Genomic DNA, 21,391 nt, shown 5'->3' with positions numbered 1-21,391 from the left:
CTTTGGCCTTCCTTAGACAAGAAAGATGTCTCAAAAGTATTTGCTATAAAATTGTTGTATTTTTCCTTTTTCACTACCCTGATTGAAGATGTTTGTAATTGTTTAATGTCTTTCACATGACTGTCTTGCTTGTTGCTCATTTATATCTTTTTAAAAAAGAGTTGTTTATTTATTTTATCTAGATGAATACACTGTAGCTATCTTCAGACGCACCAGAAGAGAACATCAGATCCTGTTACAGATGGTTGTGAGCCACTGTGTGGTTGCTGGGAATTGAACTCAGTACCTCCAGAAGAGGAGCTAGTGCTCTTAACTGCTGAGCCATCTCTCCAGCCCACTCATCTATATCTTAACCATGCCTACTACAAGTAATAGTTCACATTAGACATTCTTCACACTTTGGGAACTGATGAGGCCTCATGTTGGTGAGTGCTGTGTGTTTTGCTTCTTTGCAGTCTCATAGTATTTCAAGTACGAGTGATGCCTTTGACTCCTAATAAGGGCTTTATGAAAAGCCCTACATCTCCCTTATTGGGTACCTTGTGTAATAAAGTAGATAAGGTCATATCAAAGGCTCTTCAGCTCTTAGTTTGGGTAGAGAGGGAGGGACCCAAGAGAGTGAAATAGGAGACAAATAGTCCTTCATGATCCTTGTAGGGTACTTTTGGGTTAACCCTTTAAAATTGTGGAGCTAAACCTATCAGCAGCATTGAGGAGACAGATCCTGGAACTGCCACCAGTGGTCCGAGGAGTTTTGATCCTCAGGGACTCCCACTCAGGTAACACAGATTCTTGACTGCTCTGAAGAAAAGATTGCCAAGACAAGTCAGAGTGAGGCCAAATTAGTGCACTTATTATGCATAAGTGGTAGATAGTATACAAGTTAGATTTGCGTACTTGTTTTTAGAAAAAGATACCTAAGAAAAGCCAAGATATACCCAAGTGTGGGTGTGACCTTCTCAAGAGAGTACCACTCAGGTGTCTTTACAGTTTATGGCTGCATTTCACTGCTCAGAGGACGTAATTTATAATTTTCAGAGGATCAACAATTAAGCAAAACCATAGAATTAAGTATCGAAATATGGGCTAGTTTGTTTATTTTCCACATCTTAAACTTTTTTTTTAAATAAATGAAGTTGTTAAGGTAGCTTTATACGGTGTATTGTTTGGGCTTAGAGAAGAGAGAGGAATGCTGACATGGTTAAACCCAAGGCCCTGTGTGAGCAGTTTGTTGTTTTTCGCATCATTGTTTGGCATTTTAAATAAAACATCTTTGTTTGATATATTTTTAGGAAAACTAGCACAATCTCTGTAGGTAATTCTGGACTTATCACCTGTGTTAAGGTTGTTGTTGTTTTGTGTTGACTTTCAGCTAGTGGGAAACAGAACTACTTTCTAAGGGGTGGGGCTTCTTTTCCTTCTCATGTCCCCTTAATTTGTCCTGCCTTTCTATCCTGTCTCATATCCATTTTCACTCATGACTCAATCACATTTTATAGCAGTGGTTTTCAAAGTTTGGTCTTGGAGCAATAGGACCACAAGGGGCATGCCTACAAGGATCTGACAGATGCTCAAGGGTAACATCAGTAAAGCATCACCTGGCGACATGAGCAGACCTCTGGGTCTCACCATTCAACGAAAGAATCAAAACTTTGCTGGGGGCTGGGAGTGGAGTAACTCATCTGTGATGGTTTGTATATGCTTGGCCTAGTGACTGGCACTATTATGTGTGGCCCTGTTGGAGTAGGTGTGTCACTGTGAATGTGGGCTTTAAGATCCTAGCTGTCTGGAAGCCAGTGTTCTGCTAGCAGCCTTCAAATAAAGATATAGAACTGTCAGCTCTGCCTGCACCATGCCTGCCTGTAGGAAGCCGCGGCTTGCGCTGGCAAAATCTGCCATTGCAACATGGCGCTGGCATCCGGTGCTCTTCCTAGTAAACAAGTAAACTGCGCATGTGCTATGGTAAAAGCGCGCCAAAGTCAAAGCCCATCCCACGGCGTTTTGCCGCGCAACGAGTAAGCAGCCAATCAAAGGTGAGCACACCGCTCTAAGGGTATATAAACAGTGCTTTTTCCGGGCCTGGGGTCTTCCACCATTTTGTATTTGGAATAAACGTTTTGCTGCGGAAGGATCCTGATGTGTGTCCGCGTGCGTTCTTGCTGGCGAGATGATTACACGCGAGCCACACCTGCCTGGATGCTGCCATGCTCCTGCCTTGATAATGGACTGAACCTCTGAACCTGTAAGCCAGCCCCAATTAAATGTTGTTCCTTATAAGACTTGCATTTGTCATGGTGTCTATTCACAGCAGTAAAACCCTAACTAAGACATCATCAATCAACTGTTTTAAGAAGTCCTATAGGGAGCCTTCACCCCAACTGTCTAATGTTCATGGTACTTGAAGGTACTCTGCACACTGATAGAGGAGAAAGGTAACTATCAACCCAACTACAAACCCCACAATCTACAATGGTGACCTGCTTGCAAGATATGCTAGTGCACAAATATTGTGAGAGAAACCAACCACCCTGTGATTAGATTTAAGGTCTACTTTATGAGAGGAAACCCATGCCTGACACTGCTGGTAGCAGTGAACCTTAGACTGGATAGGTCATGGACCTAAAGGAAAGCTAAATACAAATTGTTCTGCTAAAGTAGCATAGCAATAAAATGATTCCTACAGACATTCTGCTATAACCATAGATCAGTGCTTTGCTCAGCCACCAGCAGAGAAGCTTCCTCTTACAGCATATGGGAACTAACACAGAGACGCACAGCTAGATAATGAGCAGAGACAGATTTTGGACACTGAGGTGGTTTGGATAGGAACAGCCCTCATAGACACATGTGCACTTGAACCAATTCTTGGTGCAAGGAGACTGCACTATTAGGAGATGTGGCTTTGTTGGAGTAGGTGTGGCCTTTTGGAAGAAGTGTGTCACTGTATTGGTGGGCTTTGAGATTTCATATACCCTAGTTATGCTCAGTGTGGCACACAGTCTTCTTTTGCTGCCTTCAGGTCAAGATGTAGAACTCTCAGCTACTTCTCCAGCACCATGTCTTCCTGCATGCTGCCATGTTTCCTGCAGTGATGACAATGGACTGAACCTCTGAAACTGTAAGCCAGCCCAATTAAATATTTGTCTTTATAAGAGTTGCTGTGGTCATGGTGTCTCTTCACAGCAAGAAAATCCTAACTGACATAGACACTGAGTCCTAAATGGGATGACTTTATCAAACACTTCCCCTCAGGAGTCAGGGAGCTAGGCAGAAGAGGAAGCAGACAGAATCTAAGGGCAGAAGGGATGGGTGACTCTAAGGAACCAGTGTGTTCCAGATGTAATACAACTGGTGCACATGGGAATGACCTCACAGAGACTGTGGCAGCATGCACAGAGCCTGCACAGGTCCGAGCCATGGGGGAGCCCAGTCCTGAAGGTGAGAGCCGGCACTGGCATCAATACCTAACCAAGAAGTTACTTGTAGTTGATAGCAGCTTACAAATGAAAAGTTAATTCTCTTTCGATTTATCAACCACACTTAAGGTTAGGCCCCATGGCCAGCTATAGATGGCTAACACAAAAGAAACTCAAGGATATTTTTGTAGACTTTTAGTCTCATATTGCTTAGTTTGGACACGTTTGCCTTAATGGTCTTTTGCCTGTATATTATGGTTTTTAATCTTAATCTTGTTTTTTTTTTTTGTAGAAGTGATTTTTTTTGATGGGTAGTTTCTCTTTGTGTGTTTTTTCTTCATTCTTTCATTGTTTAATTCTGTGTGTTTTGGTCTGGAGAGATGGCTCAGAGGTTAAGAGCACTGGGTGCTTTTCTGGAGGTCCTGAGTGTTCAATTGCCAGCAACCACATGGTGACGCATAACTATTTATAATGAGATCTGCTGCCCTCTTCTGGCATGTAGACATACATGCAGGCAGAACTCTATAAATAATAATAATAATAATGATAATAATAATAATGTTATTATTATTTTTTTTTGAGACAGGGTTTTTCTGTGTAATAAGCCCTGGCTGGCCTGGACTTGCTTGTAGACCAGACTGGCCTCAAACTCAGAGATCCACCTGCTTCTGCTTCCCAAATGCTGGTATTAAAGATATTAAAAAAAAAAAAAAACAAACTACTGTGTGTTTTATTTAGAGAGAAAGGTCATGGAGTTGAGGAGGTGGGGAAGAGCAGGGACAAGTTGTGGAGAGGAGAAACCACGATCAGACTATATCATATGAAACTTTCTTCAATAAAAACAAGTCCAATAGATGATTCTGAAATGTTTGAAGATTACTTTAAAACTTATGTTTGTTCAGTGTCTGTGCTAGCACTGTGTGTGTAGGCTGTGAAAAAGAATCTCTGGAATGGAGCTATGTCCTCAAAGTTTCATTGATTGCAACTTCAATGATGTGAAGAAGTTAAAAGGTTGCAATTCCAGAGCCATATTATCCTAGGATATCTTCAGGCCCTTTAATAGTTATTTAGTGTCCTCCTCTGTACTTGGCAACATCTTTTGTGATCCTTAGGTAAGATCTTCGGAAAGTATGAATAGACCTCTAGTTTTTCCTGCTTGGTTGTAATCATCTTACAATACACTCACCAATGGATTTGCAAGTGTCCCATCTTACTACTTTCTGTGTTGTTAGTAGTGCATGCAATTGCTACCTCATGGATACATGGTATTTCAGGAACCTAAATCTGTGTTCCTGGGCTATGGTCACTCATATTTGAGCTCCATCTTTTATTCCTTTATCGTGAAAGCTGTTTCTTCCATCGTCTTTTCAAAAGCAGCTCTTCACTAGGAACTTCCTTGGGATAGTTTCATAAAACGAACATTTAAAAGGATGGTATTGTTCATCAGACACATAAAATGTGTCTTTACAACTGACATCAGAATGACAATTTAAGGAAGCCAATGATAAAATGAGCATCTTCATAATGGTTACTGTGTTTTGAGGGGCGAGGGGAGGGGAAAAGGGAGGAGGCACTTCTTAATTATCGGTTAAATCTTTCCTCCTGAAATTCAACGTTGTTACTGTATTGATAGCAGAGCCCTGTATTTTGGGGCAGAAAAAGTAGTCAAGTCATTTTCCTCTGAATTGACCAAGAATGGTGGCAAAGTAAGTCCGGGGAGAGGAGATGAGCTCACGTTTTCCTGAACAAGAGATCCTGAGACCCCTGTTCCTGCGCAGGGCAGCTCCATTATCAACAAGCCCTCAGCTGGAGATAGAGCGCGGCTCACAGAGGCTGCGCGCGCAGCCGCTCCCGGCTCCCGGAAGTCATCCTCTTCCGCCCGGAGTCCCGCAGGACGCCCCGCCCACTTCTACCGCTTGGGTAGAGCGCGGCGCCTATGATCAAGTCCCCGAGACAGAGTCCCAGCTAATGAAGTGCCAGGAATGAGACGCAGTGACCAATGAGTTACTGGCTTGGTTTGGGCGCCTGACCAATCACAAGACCTCTTGCCCGGATATGGTTTCTGGGTTCTGAGAGTAGCTGCCGGAGCGTGGGGCTGCTACACGTGGGGCGCAGACTGAGGGTGCAAAAAGAGGGGGCGGCGCGTGGCAAGCTCAGTGGTACGTTCGTGCGTGCGTTCGGTTGGGATTTGAGTGCAGAATGAATCTATGGGGTCTGTAGTGGGTAAGATTCTCACTGCTGCATCCCGGTGCTTCCTGGGGTGATCTGTCACCAGGAGCAGTCTTAAGGCGCAGCTCACGGTGGGAACATGAATCTCTTACCTAAAAGCTCCAAGGAGTTTGGCTCTGCTGACTACTGGGAGAAGTTCTTCCAGCAGCGAGGAAGGAAAGCTTTCGAATGGTATGGAACCTATCTGGAGCTATGCGAGGTGCTGCACAAATACATCAAGCCCAAGGAAAAGGTAAGGCGTGCGGCCAGGCGGCCCTCTGTGGGGACTGAAGATAGCAATCCTAAATTTAGGAGACAGGCAGGCGTGGGGACCCCACTCGAATCCGTAATTTTAGGATTCTGTCTAGCATTTTGGCTAAATGACAACCTTAAAAATAGCCTTTTAAAGATTTTCAGTTAAAACTTCATCCTTAATCCGTTTTGGAATGGTGACTTCATCTGAAGACAGAAAGGGTGTTGTGTCACGGTGCACAAGTGTAGAGTAGGCAGCGTTGTGGGGCTTAATTGGTATATATGTCTATTAAGTCACTGCCGAGTGGTCATCAAATTTCAGGCATTGTGCCCGGCCGGCAAGCTCCAGGAGCAGGAAGGCATAAACTGCACACACTCTGAAAGTGAAAAGTTTCAAGTTAAATTCCAAGTTAAATAGTAGGTGTGGGGGCGTTGTAGCGGCGGTAGGGAAGTCTGTTATGCTCAGGCCTTTTATTCTCGACAAATTCAGGTGGGTAGTTGTGCATATATATTTTTTTTAGGTGAATATTAGAGGGCACACATGTAGTAGGTGGTCAAATGGAGATTTAAAAGCAGGTCTGTCTGGCACCAGGGCTTACTCACTTCTCACAGAACTATGTTTTTCCCTCTAGAGATGGTAACAACCGAATTTTTGAAGGATAAATGGGAGAATGTGCCACAAAGAGAGACATCAATTTTTATTTTAGGTTTGGCTTCAGAGAAATAGCTAAATAGCATGAGATGGAATCTGGGATGAGAGCAGGTTCCGAATCCTCACAAACTGTAGTTTATTGTCTGGAAATAGGAAGTATGGGTGGTCAGAAACAGTTCAGTCAGCCTACATTTTTAACGGTAAAAAACGAGGTTGCAACGTGGGTTTTGGATTTTGCAACTTCTTACAAACTTCAAAACAAAGATTCCCTTATTATGTAGATGTATGTTTGCCTGCCTGGGTTTATGTGCAGCATGTGAGTACAAGAGGTTGTGGAGGCCAAAAGAGGCTACCAAATTCCCTGGAAATGGAGTTCTAGGCCAATCATGAGCTGTGCTGTGTGGGTGCTGAGAACTGGACTTGGGTCCTCTGCAAGAGCAGAAGTTGCTCTAACCTCCTGAGCCATCTCCCAAGCGGCACATTAAAGTTTTGAATAGTGCACATCACACAGCCTGTTCTCACATGACCTTTATTGTGGCAATATACCGTTTGGAGTAGAGAATTCCTCCCAGGTGTGTCTAGCTTTTGACATTGTAAGAAGAGGTTGTCATCTACAAGACTCAGGCAACCAAGTCTCTCTCTCTCTCTCACACACACACACACACACACACACACACACACAGAGAGAGAGAGAGAGAGAGAGAGAGAGAGATTACCAAAATAAAAAATAAAAAAAACCCACAGTATTTTAAGAACGTTTACAATTTTGTTTTGGATTCCAGGCATGGCTATGCTGGGCGTAGTGGATTGCATGCGCCTGCCTTGCTAGTTTCAAGATGGCTTCTAGAGTTAATTGGAGTACTTCTTTCTCCTCACAGTAGAACCTCTGTCTTTGGAGAATATGAAATAGCCAAAGTGAGACTTTTTAGTCGTTGAGATATCTGAAGTGTATTTCTTTGCCTTGGTCACTTTAGTGTTTTTTTTTCCCTCCAGGTGCTTGTGATCGGTTGTGGCAACTCAGAGCTCAGTGAACAACTCTATGATGTGGGCTATCAGGATATAGTGAACATCGACATCAGTGAGGTTGTCATCAAGCAAATGAAAGAACGCAATGCCAGCCGACGGCCCCACATGAGTTTCTTGAAGATGGACATGACCCAGATGGAGTTTCCTGATGCCGCATTCCAGGTGGTGTTGGATAAGGGTACACTGGACGCTGTCCTGACAGATGAGGAGGAGAAGACTCTGCGTCAGGTGGACAGGATGCTGGCTGAGGTTGGCCGTGTCCTGCAGGTGGGGGGTCGCTACCTCTGCATCTCCCTGGCTCAGGCTCACATCCTGAAGAAAGCAGTGGGTCACTTCTCTCGGGAGGGGTGGATGGTGAGGGTACACCAAGTGGCCAACAGCCAGGACCAGGTGTCTGAAGCAGAGCCTCGGTTCTCCCTGCCTGTCTTTGCCTTCGTCATGACCAAGTTCAGGCCAGTCCCTGGCTCTGCCCTTCAGATCTTTGAGCTGTGTACTCAGGAGCAGGGCAAGCCTGTACGGCTGGAGAGTGCCGATCGGCTGGCCGAGGCCGTGCAGGAGCGGCAGCACTATGCTTGGCTGTGTAGTCAGCTGCGCCGCAAAGCCGGGCTGGGGAGTGTGTCCCTGGACTTGTGCAATGGGGACACGGGGGAGCCACGCTACACCCTCCACGTGGTGGACAACCCCACTGTGAAACCATCGAGGGACAATCATTTTGCCATTTTCATCAGTGAGTTGGGATTGCTCTGCCTCTTTCCCTGGAAGGGCTGTCTTACGGGGCTAGGGCTTACTTTGCCTTTCCCCCTGGAAGGGCTGGCTTGCTGGGGCTGGGCTTGGGTATTGGTAAATGGGTATATCATTCCTGTTTTTATCTTAAGGTTATATTAGCCAAGGTCTAATGAAGAGGGAGTAATAGCTCTCTGGAACCAACTTAGACTTGAACTTGTTCTTATAGTCCATTCTAAAAGCTTAACGAAGTTTGAGAATGGAGGTTGTAGGCAGGAGGTAGTAAGTGTAGATTTAGACCCGTTACACATTGCGTAGCAAGGTTAGTTCCTCGGTGAAGTGGATTGATGGAGGCAGGGCTGGGCTGGTCGGTGCCAGCTCAGATATCTTGGCTGAGTTCTAGCCAGCATGTGCTATGTTGGACACCAGGAGGAAAGCCACTCTGCAGACTTAAGGAGGCAGTACGAGGTAGCAGGCAGGATGGAGCTCTGCCACAGACTCTTGGGATCCAGTCCCAGTTTTAGGTACTTCCTGGTGATGTGACACAGCAAAGGTGACTATTTCCTGTGTGCCTTATTTTCCCTGTAAATGAAATGGAACTGCGACTCTTGAATAGTTGGGAAGTGTAAACTCTCTTAGAAGTGATGCTGGCCGTGTGGTAAGTGCTGTATGAATGTCAGCTGTTGCTGTGTAAAGAAGCAAAGGTGCCAGAGGGATGGCGGGATGAGAAGAGTTGGAGAAGTGAAGAAATGTGAACGTTCTAGGTGAATGCAAGGTGTGGTTATGTTGGAAATCTGTTTCTTGAGAACTGAGCCACCTTTCCAAGTATTTCATAATCCTTACTGTCCCACCTCAGTGAACAGAGGAGCGGATAGGAGCACGGCAATGGGCTAGACCATCCAGTTTGAGTTGAGCTTTGCATCCGCTAGCAGTATGTACTTAGACAAGTAGTTTAAGTTCTGTGTTTCTCTTTCCTCATTTTCAAAGTTGGAAATAGTGCCCGTTCATCTTGGGCCATTGTGAGGATTCCATTATTTGTATTTGTAAACAGCTTGGAGTTAGGCCTGCATGGAAAAACAGCACTATCTGTTTTGTGTGTGCGCATGTGCATTTGTGTGTGTGTGTGTGTATATATGTATGTATGTGTTCTTTGCCTGTCTCCCCTCCCTTCAGACATACCCACACTTGTATCACCCCTAGTCCTGCTTCATGTTTGATGGGTTGCTTTGTTTTGGGAATTGCTAACCTCTCAGTGAGTCACAGGAAGGGAGCTGGTCCTGAGCAGTGACTGGCTCTGCCATGTGGACATATTGATTGTGGGGCTTGAACATTTCACCAGCATTCCCTTGAACCAATTTTGTCTATTCCAGTACCCCAGGGTCGCGAGACTGAGTGGCTCTTTGGCATGGAAGAGGGCCGGAAGCAGCTGGCAGCCAGTGCGGGCTTCAGGAGGCTGGTCACAGTGGCTCTTCATCGAGGCCAGCAGTATGATGGCATGGAAAGCATTCAGGCAGAGTTGTCAACCAGAGTCATGGAGCTGGCCCCAGTTGGGATGCCTCCCCAGCAGGTACTGAAACTTTGACAGCAGCTCTCACAGGTTTCTGGAGTCCCACTGGTATCCAGGAAAGGCAGCAGGAGCCTTTAAAAGGCTAGGACCAGGGACAGTAACAAATGAGAACAAAGTATAATGACAGAGATCATAAAGAGGCCATGATGAAACCCATTACTTTGTATGCTAACATAATTGAGAGGCTGGAGAGATGGCTCTATGGTTATGAGCACTGGCTACTCTTCCAGAGGACCTGGGTTCAATTCCCAGCACCCACATGGCAGCTCACAACTGTTTATAACTCTAGTTCCAGGGGATCTAGCACCCTCATACAGACATATGCCAGCAATACATCAGTGTGCATTAAATAATAATAAATTATTATAAAAAAATTAAAGAAGAAAATTAGGACTAGAGCCTGACCATAGTCTGGAGAATCCCTGTCAGGGATGAGCCACTCTAGGTGTTGAGGTTGGGCCTGTGGTTTTTTTTTTGTTTTTTTCATTTTTCAAAAAGAAAAGATTTAGTTATGTATTTTATGTATATGGATCTTTCCTCTGCATGTATGTCTGTACACCAGGAGAGAGCATCAGATCCCATTAGACTACAGTTATAGACAGTTGCAACCTGCCATCTTGTGGCTACTGGGAACGGAGCCCAGGATTTCTAGAAGAGCAGCCTGTGCTCTTAACCCCTGAGCCATTTTTCCAGCCCCTCCTCCCCACGTTTGAAATGGACTTCCCTAGTTGTTTTGTGTCTCAGGACACATGAGGATATAAAAGAGAGAGGACCCAACCAGCTCACTTCAGGATGTTAGCATTGCTGGAAAGGAAACAAAGTTCTACTAAGAAGTGGCTTTACCAGTTGGCATCTGTCACCACAAAAAAATGACAGGTCTGCTGTAAGAACTGGACTCTAGAGAAGGGCTTCGGAGGGTCAGCGTGATAGTGATGGATCTACTTAGGTTCCTATCCTGTGGTCCTGTCCACTGGGCTGACCATGATTCTGGTTTGTTTGTTTTGTCACACTCTGGGATTGTTATCAACTAGAGAGATTCATCTCACGAAGGCCTAGATTCTCTGGAGAGCTTCTCTCGTCACTAGATCTGCAAGGGCAGGAATTACTGACAGAGAATACGCCGATGAGCTCCTTAAGAGACAGAAGTAAGGGAGGGAGGGAGCAAGTTTAGGGGATCTACTCTTCTCCTGAGATGTGGACTGACGGGCCAGAGATGAGACTGAGTTGGGGAATGGAGGAGTTGTTGTTTCCCCTGAGCTTTTGTTGTTTCTGTTCTTGTCCAGATTCCTTTTCACACATTACAGCTCCTTCCGGATAATTCTCTCTCATTTGTTATTGTCTTGGGCTCTGGGGAATCCATGTGCTTACTGATGGAAATCTTACTTCTTTCTTGGGCAGCACCAGGTGCAGGTCTGTAGTGGTTAGGGGATCTCTATGAGTTCATCTGAGTTTCTAAAGTGAAGCAAACCTCTAGTCGAGCTCTTTCGAAAGGGCCAGAAGGGCACTGGAGTAGAAAGGTAAGTCTTTGGAGCTGTGCTGTCCTTGACGTGGGGAAGTCCTCATGCTTACACCAAAGCAGGGTGGAGAACATCACATGCTTGTTAATTGAGCTGATGTTTTTGTCATATCTCTGTCTCCTTTAGGTGCCCTTCCTGTCTGTGGGCGGGGACATTGGGGTCCGGACTGTTCAGCACCAAGACCACAGTGTCTTGAGTGGTGACTATGTCATTGAGGACGTGCAAGGGGAAGACAGGCGGTACTTTCGGCGCCTCATCTTCCTCAGCAACAGGAACGTGGTGCAGTCGGAAGCCAGGCTGCTGAAGGATGTGTCTCACAGAGGTGAGGAATCGCAGATGTGATCATGGAACCCAGCTGGAGGTGGATGAGTATTCAGAAGAACTGAGAACTCAGCCAAGCTGGAGGGCAGACCTGGATCTATGACTGGAGGCCCAGGGCTCTCTGGGTTCTCCTTTCTCCCGGTCTGGGCAGGGTACTAGTGGAGATAAGCAAACAGTAGTGTTTGTTCACGCTGTGAGCAACACCTAGCTCAGAGACGATAGGGAACAGGAATGGTGAGGCTGAATAAGCCAGGTAATGGCTTTAGTGCCTCAGGGTAAAGGGACTCTGTCTTATAAGTTGCTCCTCCTCCATCCTTTTGTCCCTCTGTAAGATGAAGCTGTTTCAAAGGGATCTAGAGGGAGGTGCCTTAGCTGCCATCTATCCCAGCACTGGAACTGTGGGCTATGAAGAAAATGCTTACCTCCTGAGCTTCCAGTATGGTAACCCCGAATTACAAATGGCTGCCGAGCACATGGAATATGGTTGGTGTGACTGATGTCTTTTAAAAATTGGTTCTTACTTATTTATGTATTTTATTTTTAAGATAGTGGCACTCTTTAGGGTGGTCTTGAACTTTCAGCAGTCCTGCCTCTGTCTCCTAAGCTGAAATTACAGGCATAAGCCACCACACTGGCTTGAATTTGAATTTATTTTATATTTTAATGAATGTGGTCACAGCTGCCTAATGTTTCAGTATTGGCCAGTGAGATCCAGACTTCCCTCAGGTGCACTCATTTTCTTTTTCTATGGCTTACTTTGTTTTTAAGTAAAAAAGTTTTTTTTGTGTGTTTGTATGTGTGCACACTTGCATGCGTGTGATACAGGTGCCCTGTGGAGGCCCAAAGAAAGCATTAGGTCCCCGAGCTAGAATTAACAGGCAGCTATGAGCTGTCTGGTGTGGGTGCTGGGACCCGAACTCTGTTCTTTTATAAGAGCAGCCAGTGTTCTTGACCACTCAGGAGCACTCTTAAGTATGTCTATTATGTTACATAAATATCTCAGCAGTAGAGAAATCACTAGTTTGTTTTACCTGCTCTTGTTCCCTGGCTATGTCTGTTTGTATTATCGCTGCCTGCCTGCCTGCCTATCTGCCTGCCTGTCTAGTGACCAGTTTAAAATCATACATTTAGAGTAGACTAACCTGGCCTTGATGGTCTATCGAATTAATCCCAGTACTCAGAAGGCAGAAGAGCATTGCAGGCCAGCTTGGCCTACAAAGCAGTTTCCTCGCTAGACAGGACTACAGAATGAGGTTTGTCTAAAAAAATTACTTTAGATTAAAAAGTAAATGTTCCTGTTCTCCTCTTCTCAAGTATAGCTTCATTTTGGTCACAGAGAAATGTGATGCCGGGTGGTGGTGGCACACGCCTTTAATCCCAGCACTTGGGAGGCAGAGGCAGATGGATTTCTGAGTTCGAGGCCAGCCTGGTCTACAGAGTGAGTTCCAGGACAGCCAGGGCTACACAGAGAAACCCTGTCTCAAAAAAACCAAAAAAAAAAAAAAGAGAAATCTGAAATTAGGTGCCTTGATTCCCAGTCATTGTTTTTGCTTGACCATGCTGTCCTCTCAGCAAGGCTGGAAGAAGTTGGAAGGAGAATTCAGACTCCTGAGGTCCTGAGGTCCTGGATTCACCCATGTCCAGTACTGTTAGAATGATTTGCCTTTAGAGCATGTTCCATGCTTGCAGGCTCACAGCTCTCATTTGGTAATTCTGCCTGCAGCTTATGATAATCTTGTCCTGCACCTCAAATTGCTGAAGAAAAAAATTTGTTCTTTTCAGTTTGAGTTTCATGTTTTTTCATTGTCAAGTTTCTGGGCTTTTTTGTTTTTGTTTTTTTTTGAGGCTGGCTTTCTTCTATGTAGCCCTGGCTTTCCTGGAACTCACTGTGTAGACCAGGCTGCCCTTGAACTCAGAGATCCTTCTGCCTCCTCCTCCTGAGTGCACCACCACTGCCCAACATTGTCACACATTGAACCCCACACGTTAATAGTGGGTGACTTCAACATGGCACTCTCACCAATGGAGAGGTCATCGAGACAGAAACTAAACAGATAATGAAACTAACAGATATCTACAGAACATTTCACCCAAACACAAAAGAATATACCTTCTTCTCAGCGCCTCATGGAACCTTCTCCAAAATTGACCATATAATCAGTCACAAAGCAAACCTCAGTAGATACAAGAAGATTGAAATAACTCTTTGCATCATGCCAGATCACCATCGATTAAAGCTGGACTTCAACAACACAAAGCCTACATATTCATGGAAACTGAACAACTCTCTACTCAGTGATCACTGGGTCAGGGAACAAATAAAGAAATTAAAGACTTTCTAGAATTCATTGAAAATGAAGGCATAACATACCCAAACTTTTGGAACACCGTGAAAGCAGTGCTAAGAGGAAAGTTCATAACGCACTAAGTGCCTTCTTAAAGACATTGGAGAGTTCTCATACTAATGAATTAAAAGTACATCTGAAAGCTCTAGAAAAACCAAGCAAACACACCCAAGAGGAGTAGATGGGAGGAAATAAACTCAGGGCTGAAATCAATCAATTGGCAACAAAGAGAACAATATGAAGAATCAAGAAACCAAGAGCTGGTTCTTGGAGAAAACCAACAAGATAGATAAACTTTACTGATTTCCTTTTTGATGGGCTGGTGTAGTGTGCTGTCTAGGAGATAGTAGGAAGGTGATAGACAAGGGAGACAAGCAGTCTTAAGTTCATGTCTTAACCTGCACCACCTAATAACTGGGTCCTTTATTGAATACCAGAAATGCACAGTTCCTTCACAGACAAAGAAGTGGAAGCAGTGATGAGAGGCGCTAAGAGTAAAAAGTGTTGGTGTAGTAATTGGTGTTGAGAAGGTAGTAGTGACTTTACATTTTTGTAAAAGAATAATAAGCCAGCTTCCCTCTTGTCCCTGGTCCTACAGCTGCAGAAGGAAGGTCCTTTGGTTACTCCAGGTTTTGAATGTGCCTTTCCTGTGTACCTTTTCTGGCCACTTGGTATGTAGTGTTGTATGGTGAATGTTAAAACAGCTGTGTCTTTGTGAGAGAGTCTGATTTGTAGAACTTGCCAGTTTCTATGATATAAATATTTCCTTAATACCCAATTTCAGGCCTTCTGTATGATGGCAACCAATCTGCTTTCTTTAGAATTGGCTCTTTGAGTCTGTTTAAAGCTGCTGCAGCACCCTGTTGCTAGCATTACCCTTGATTTCCAAGGACTAGCCTTGGTAGCATGGGACTTCAGTAATGAGACTCACTTTTTTAGCCCAGAAGAAACGGAAAAAGGACAAGAAGAAACAGCGACCTGCTGATATTTCTGAGGACTTCCCGCCTGCCCCAGGGCAGTCCATCGATAAGAATTACCTCTGTTGTGAACACCATAAAGCCATGATTGCTGGCCTTGCCCTGCTGAGAAACCCAGAGCTGCTCTTAGGTAAGATGGCAGTGCCTTCTACAGTCAGGGTGTGTCAGCCTGCACAAGTGAGCATGTTGCTATGTAGCCATCTGACAGATGACACTGATAGATGCCATCAGTTTCCATCCTCCCTCATCTTGGCCAGGTCCCCATTAATGATCTTGGAGGTAACTTGTCTCAAACAGCCTGCCATCTTGAAATAGCTGCCTATGTTGGGGTATAAGGGTTTTTGTTTTTGTTATTTTGCTTTAAAATTAAAGTATAAAATATATTCAGTAAGGTATGTGAAGCTTACAGATTTCAAGTTATCCATAAAATTTTAAGTTATTTGTAAATTTTCACGTGTGTATAATCATGTTAACTGGATGGCACATTTATCTCATCTCGTTTCCAACGGCATTGGGTATTATATGACTTTTTGATAGTGACTTATTTGAGCACAAAATGTAATTCCTTTGTTTGGTTGTTTTCTTTTTCCTTTTGTGAGACAGGATTTCTCTGTGGAACCTGTTCCACAGAGTGTAACTCACTCTGTTCCAGGACTCCTAGGCTGGACTTGAACTCACAGAGATCTGATGGCCTCTGCCTCCCAAGTACTGGGTTTTAAAGGTGTGCACCACCACCATCTGGCTCAAAATATAAATCTTAATTATAGTTAAAATGATAATTTTGTCATTACTAAGAAGCTTGATGTGTTCACTCATGGACGAGTTCACCTGAATTCCCTAACTGTGCTGATTTAATTGTGGGGTCTAGCCCCTTTTAGTTGGCTTGTTTGTTTTCTTTCTTTAGTACTCTTGTTATTACTGTGGTTCTCTGTGCTTAGGGCTGGGATTTGGGTGTTTATTTTCTGTGCTTTAAAGAACTTGAGTGGATTATTTTTACTTTGTTGGGGTGTCTGAAAAGGTAGTTTTGGCCCCTTGAGTTAGGAGCTGGGCTAGGGACGTTGCATTCATAGTGCTTTATGGCTCTGAGTAAGATTGTGCCTCAGTTTCTGGGATGGGAATAGATCCAGTAACTCTCAAGGAGCTCTCGCCAGTGTGTCAGCCAATTACATAGCATATGCTTCATGTCCTAATCTGGTCAAAATGAGGCCAGGATAGAAAGGTCAAATGTCAGGAGACTTCTCAGGTTCTAGGATGAGACAGGGAGGCTAGGTCCTTGCGTTTATCACTGGGCAGAACTACAATCTTAACTCCCTTTTTTGTTCTCCCTATACAGAACTTTTCCGTAACTAGATCACAAAATGAAATTCTCTTCTTTTATTACAGAGACTCCATTGGCATTGTTGGTGGTGGGCCTGGGTGGGGGTAGCCTCCCTCTCTTCGTTCATGATCATTTCCCGAAGTCCCGGATTGATGCTGTTGAGATTGACCCCTCCATGTTGGAAGTGGCCACCCAGTGGTTTGGCTTCTCACAGAGTGACCGGATGAAGGTTCACATTGCAGATGGTCTTGACTACATTACCAGCCTGGCAGGAGGAGAAGGTACTGCTGAGAGCATGTGGAGGAATGTTAGCTACAGAATGATAGTCCAAGGTTGCCAGGCCTGCAGGGGTCTCTCAAGTTCATCTCCAGGAGGGGCCATCCACATCTTGTCAGCCCTTCACCTGTCTGCTCATTTGGCTATGGATTTAGCTTTTCTTGGGTGTGGCAACCAATAAAACAGAGCATTAGTCCTACCTTCTGATCTTGTAGCCTTGCCACTTCCTGCCAATTCAAGGAAGCTGGAGTTTGAGGAAGACCAAAGTGTGGGTGCTTCGGTCCTTCTTAGAGGAGTAACAAAATACTCATGGGAACAAATACGGAGACAAAATGTGGACAGAAACTGAAGGAGGGGCCATCTGGAGACTGCTCCACCTGAGTATCCATCCCATGTGCAGTCACCAAAGGCAGACGCTGATGTGGATGTCAGGAAGTGCATGCTGACAGGAGCCTGATATAGCTGTCTCCTTAGAGGTCTGGCAGAGTCTGACATATACAGAGGCAGATGCTCACAGCTAAGCATTGAACTGATCACAGGGTTCCCAATGGAGGCATTAGAGAGAAGACTGAAGGAGCTGAAAGGGTTTGTGGCCCCATGAGGAGAGCAACAATACCAACCAACCAGAGCTCCCAGGGTCTAAACCATCATCCTGGGAGCACATAGGGAGGGACCCATGGCTCCAGCTGTATATGTAGGGGAGGATGGCCTTGTCGGGCATAGGTGAGAGAGGAGGTCCTTGGTCCTGTGAAGGCTAGATGCTCCAGTGTGGGAGAATTTGAGGGTGGGGAGGTGGGAGTGGGTGGGGGCACATCCTCATAGAAGCAGAAGGAGGGGGATGGGATGGGTTTTGGGGGGGGCAGAAGTGGGGAAAGGGGATAACGTCTGACATGTAAATAAAATATCCAATTTTTTAAAAAAAAGGAAAGAAAAGGAAGAAAAGATAGAGCATATGTTGAGATTGTTTTCGTTTTTCTTTTTTTTTTAAAAAATAAATCATTCAGCTGTACATGAAGTCAGAAATAGAGTACAACTGCATTTGCACAAATCAGTGACTTCCAGCCTCAGGGACATTTGGCAAGGTCTGCCAAGATGGATGTCACAAATTGGAGGGAAAGTTACTACCACTTTGGACAGAAAATCTTCTGTCCAAAATGTCAGCCGTGTGAGGTTGTGAAATGCTAGTGCAGTGTTTCTTTACTTTGTACCTTGGACCTAGGATAAAGTACACATTACTTTTCTTTAAAGTGCCAGATTCTATAGGTCTCTTACTCCTACAACATTATCTGTAGGATCCTATGATGCTGCTTACAGCAACTGTATGCTTGGTCAGCCCTTAAAGGCCTAGAGCTGCTTTGGCTAGGTAACTGGGTCTCAGGTTTGATTATACTTTTTGATTTACCTAGTGAGCCGACAAAAAATACCACAGGCTTCTCAGCTTCTCTCATATCTTCTTGCACTGCCCTGGGGATTTGACATGGCTGGGTGTGCAGCCTACATTCTCCAAGTATGTAGAAACTTCCCAAGGTGATACTCATTTCTTCCAGCATTAAAAACCACAAGCATAGCATGTATCATTCATGTCGAAATGAGCCTATTCATATCTGTCTTTGGAAGGCACTTCTAGATTCAGAGGAACGTTCACCTGTACTGTAGGATAGTTTAAATTTTGATGAGAAAGACTGGTCTAAACCATGACATTCGTGTCTTCAGTAGGCAGAGTACTCACGTCGTCTTTCAGACTTAGCTGCTCACAACAGGGTTCAGAGCAGGGTGTGTATAGAAATGCAGATGATGTCATCTTATCCTTTAAAGACAAGGCCTCACGTTCTTCTCTTTCCCAGCACGACCTCACTATGATGTGATAATGTTTGACGTAGACAGTAAGGACCCAGCACTGGGCATGAGCTGTCCTCCCCCAGCATTTGTGGACCAACGTTTCCTGCAGAAAGTCAAAAACATCCTGTCTCATGACGGTAAGAAACACCAGAGGCTGGAAGGGAAAGAAGGAAGGGTCCTTTGAAAACAAATTATTTGGGCTGGAGAGTTAGTACAGAGTTAAAAGCATTTGTTGCTATCACAGAGGATTCAGTTAGGTTCCTGGCACCCACATCACCTGCCTCCAATTCCAGCTGCAAGGACTTGAGGCCCTCTTCCGGATGCTAGGTGTCTGCACTAACAGCATGCACTTTCCCCACATACATGTATACACATAAATAAAAAATAAAACATGAATCATTCTTTAATAAAAATTGCATTTAAATGTGTGCTTTGCTTAGTTTTCCCAAACTGATTATCTACCAGCACCAAACGAAGATGTTTCCCAGATGTTTCTGGGAGTCTACCTCCTTATCTCCTCAGTAACTCTTCCTTTCTAAAGGGTTAGTCTTAAACTGTCATCACAGCTTAGTTTATGTCCTTGATATAGACAGAGTCATATGTATTAAATTCTTAAAAGTGTCTGCTCTCTTTCACTCAACCTGAGGTTTGTGAGATTCAATAATAGCATTGTGTTTGTATTGTCCATTTTTACTGCTAGCTGGGATCATGTGACTCTGCTAGATTAGAGTTCATTTGTCCAGCACCACTGTTTGAGGTGATATAAGTAGTATTGCCGGTAATAGTCTGGAATGTGCTACCTGGTAACCATGTTTGCAGGTAGCTATGTAGGGCTGGAGCTGTGCAGGGTTTGTGAGGATGCTAAGCTTTTGTAGATCATGGCAGCAGTTCATGGTGAAGTGTAGCGGTTCACACTGAAGCAGCTTGCTGACTCACTAGCGCTCGATTGGTTTCCAGATACCCTGCTCTTGGCTTTGTGTTATTTAGTATTCACAGGAGCCCACTTTCAGATGAGGGAACTTAGGTTGAGTGACTTGAAAGGTGACAGAGCTGGAGCTCTAGTTCTTTGTCACTTGAAACCTCTGTCCTCATCCCCCTAGGTATTTGGCATTTCTAAAGGCCTCTGCTGTACTGGGTTGATTAGAACCTTGACTGCCAGAAGTCAGGATAACCTTGGCCTTCTCACTGGATAGCAAATACTCATGTGGGGTGTGTGTGTGTGTGTGTGTGTGTGTGTTTGTGTGTGTTTGTCAAGAATATAACATCCTTGTGGAATTGATGTTTATTTTTTTCTGGAAGGTATTAATTTCTTTTTTATGAAAAGATTTCTTAGGCCTGGAGAATATTAAAATATGGTAATACTGTGGAAAACATCAAGAAATAAGGCTGAAGTTTTCTTACACTTCACATATTCACAATGTTCATGCTTTTGAGTGCTGTATCTCTGCAAGATTTACTGGCTTTCTTCATTCACCCACCTCCCTGTTACAGGACTTTGTTTTCTCCTTGATGCATGTCTCTGGATCTGTGCTCAGTCTTCTCTTCCTTTCCTACTCTACAGGTATCTTTATCCTTAACCTTGTGTGTCGGGACTTGGGGTTAAAGGACTCAGTGCTGGCTGGACTCAAGGCAGCCTTCCCTCTCCTGTATGTCCGGCGAATTGAAGGTGAAGTGAATGAGATCCTGTTTTGTCAGCTGCATCCAGAACAGAAACTTGCTACATCAGAGCTCCTGGAAATGGCCCAGGCTTTGGAGCGGACCCTGAGGAAGCCTGGACAGGGTTGGGATGACACCTATGTTCTGTCAGATATGCTGAAGACCGTGAAGATTGTGTGAACCCTGGGGCCAGGCAAACTTTCTGTCCAAACTGACTTGAACTCCTGGGCGGCTGGAAAGCATGATGCACAGTACTTTTCGACCTCAAGGTTTTCTTGGTCACATAATCAGCTACATGCTTCCCACCTTTTGAGAGGGGAGGCAGCACCTGGGTGATAGATGTTTAATTTTTTTTTTTTAAAGTCTGATTATGAAAGCCAGGTGGTGGTAGCACAGGCCTTTAACCCCAGCACTTGAGAGGCAGAGGGAAGAGGCAGATGGATCTTTATAAATTCAAGACCAATCTGGTCTACAGAGTGAGTTCAGGACAGCCAATTCTATGCAGAGAAACCCTGTTTTTGAAAAACAAAAGAAAAAGTCTGATTATGGCAGAAGAGTAGGGTTGGTCACCTCTGCTTCTGGAGGCTGAGGAAGACCAAGGACAAGTTACAGTTGCGCATTGGGGTGTTGTGGGTATTTAATGTCTTCCTGAAGGTCCTATGTTGAAAGCTGGCTCCCCAGTCCCTGTGGCTCCTTTAGAAGATGGTAGAACTTTGAGGAGGGACTTTGTAGATGGAAATTGGGTCACCAGTGTGTCCTGGAAGGGGCCGTTAGGACACTGGCCTGCCTCTTGGTCTTTGGCTGCTATCATGTGAAGAGCTTATCCCATCAAATCTTCCCTTTCACGATGCTCTGCTTTACCACAGGCACAAGGACGACAAATGGGTCTGCTCACTGGTAGCCTGAAACCTCCACACTAAGCCAAATAAACTTTCTTCCTTGAAAGTTGGTTTATCTCAAGTATTTTTATAATAATTGAAAGAGGCAGTTTTCAGCTTCATTTCCCACACAACGGAAATGTGTACCACTGAGGACCGTGTGTGCCCCAGCTGCTGGCCTTGTACTCAACCCCTTATCTGAGTCCTTGGACACTCACTAGCTTCTGCAGAGAAGGTTTTACGGACAGTCACTGTCTATGTCCCATCTTTCCCACTAAAGAATGGTTTGCTGCTGGGCATGGTGCCACACACCTTTAGTCCCAGTGCTTGAGAGGCAGAGGCAGGTGGATCTCCATTGAGTCCAGCCTGGTCTACAGAGTGAGTTGCAGGACAGCCAAGGCACAGAGAAACGTTTGTCTC

The 21,391-nt window shown here is 44.7% G+C and overlaps 1 protein-coding gene across 2 annotated transcripts; it reads left to right on the top strand.

Moving 5' to 3' along the window:
* Nucleotides 1–5,386: 5,386 nt before the first annotated feature.
* Nucleotides 5,387–20,532, top strand: Eef1aknmt (eEF1A lysine and N-terminal methyltransferase). 2 transcript variants are annotated; one of them, XM_028760983.1, is made up of 9 exons: nt 5,545–5,575; nt 5,692–5,877; nt 7,522–8,281; nt 9,648–9,844; nt 11,488–11,683; nt 14,967–15,134; nt 16,388–16,603; nt 18,443–18,574; nt 19,999–20,532. In XM_028760983.1, the coding sequence occupies exons 2-9, from the start codon at nt 5,725–5,727 to the stop codon at nt 20,271–20,273; spliced, it is 2,097 nt and encodes a 698-aa protein (XP_028616816.1). In that variant the 5' UTR covers nt 5,545–5,575; nt 5,692–5,724; the 3' UTR covers nt 20,274–20,532. The 2 variants fall into 2 exon arrangements, with proteins under 2 accessions (XP_028616806.1, XP_028616816.1); XM_028760973.1 differs by having other exon boundaries at nt 5,387–5,877.
* Nucleotides 20,533–21,391: the final 859 nt, after the last annotated feature.

This window comes from Grammomys surdaster, unplaced genomic scaffold (assembly GCF_004785775.1).
Source record: "Grammomys surdaster isolate TR1022 unplaced genomic scaffold, NIH_TR_1.0 130, whole genome shotgun sequence".
NCBI classification, from domain to species: Eukaryota; Metazoa; Chordata; class Mammalia; order Rodentia; family Muridae; genus Grammomys; species Grammomys surdaster.
The sequence above is the reverse complement of the archived record's forward strand: the minus strand, read 5'-3'. Positions and strand labels throughout refer to the sequence as shown.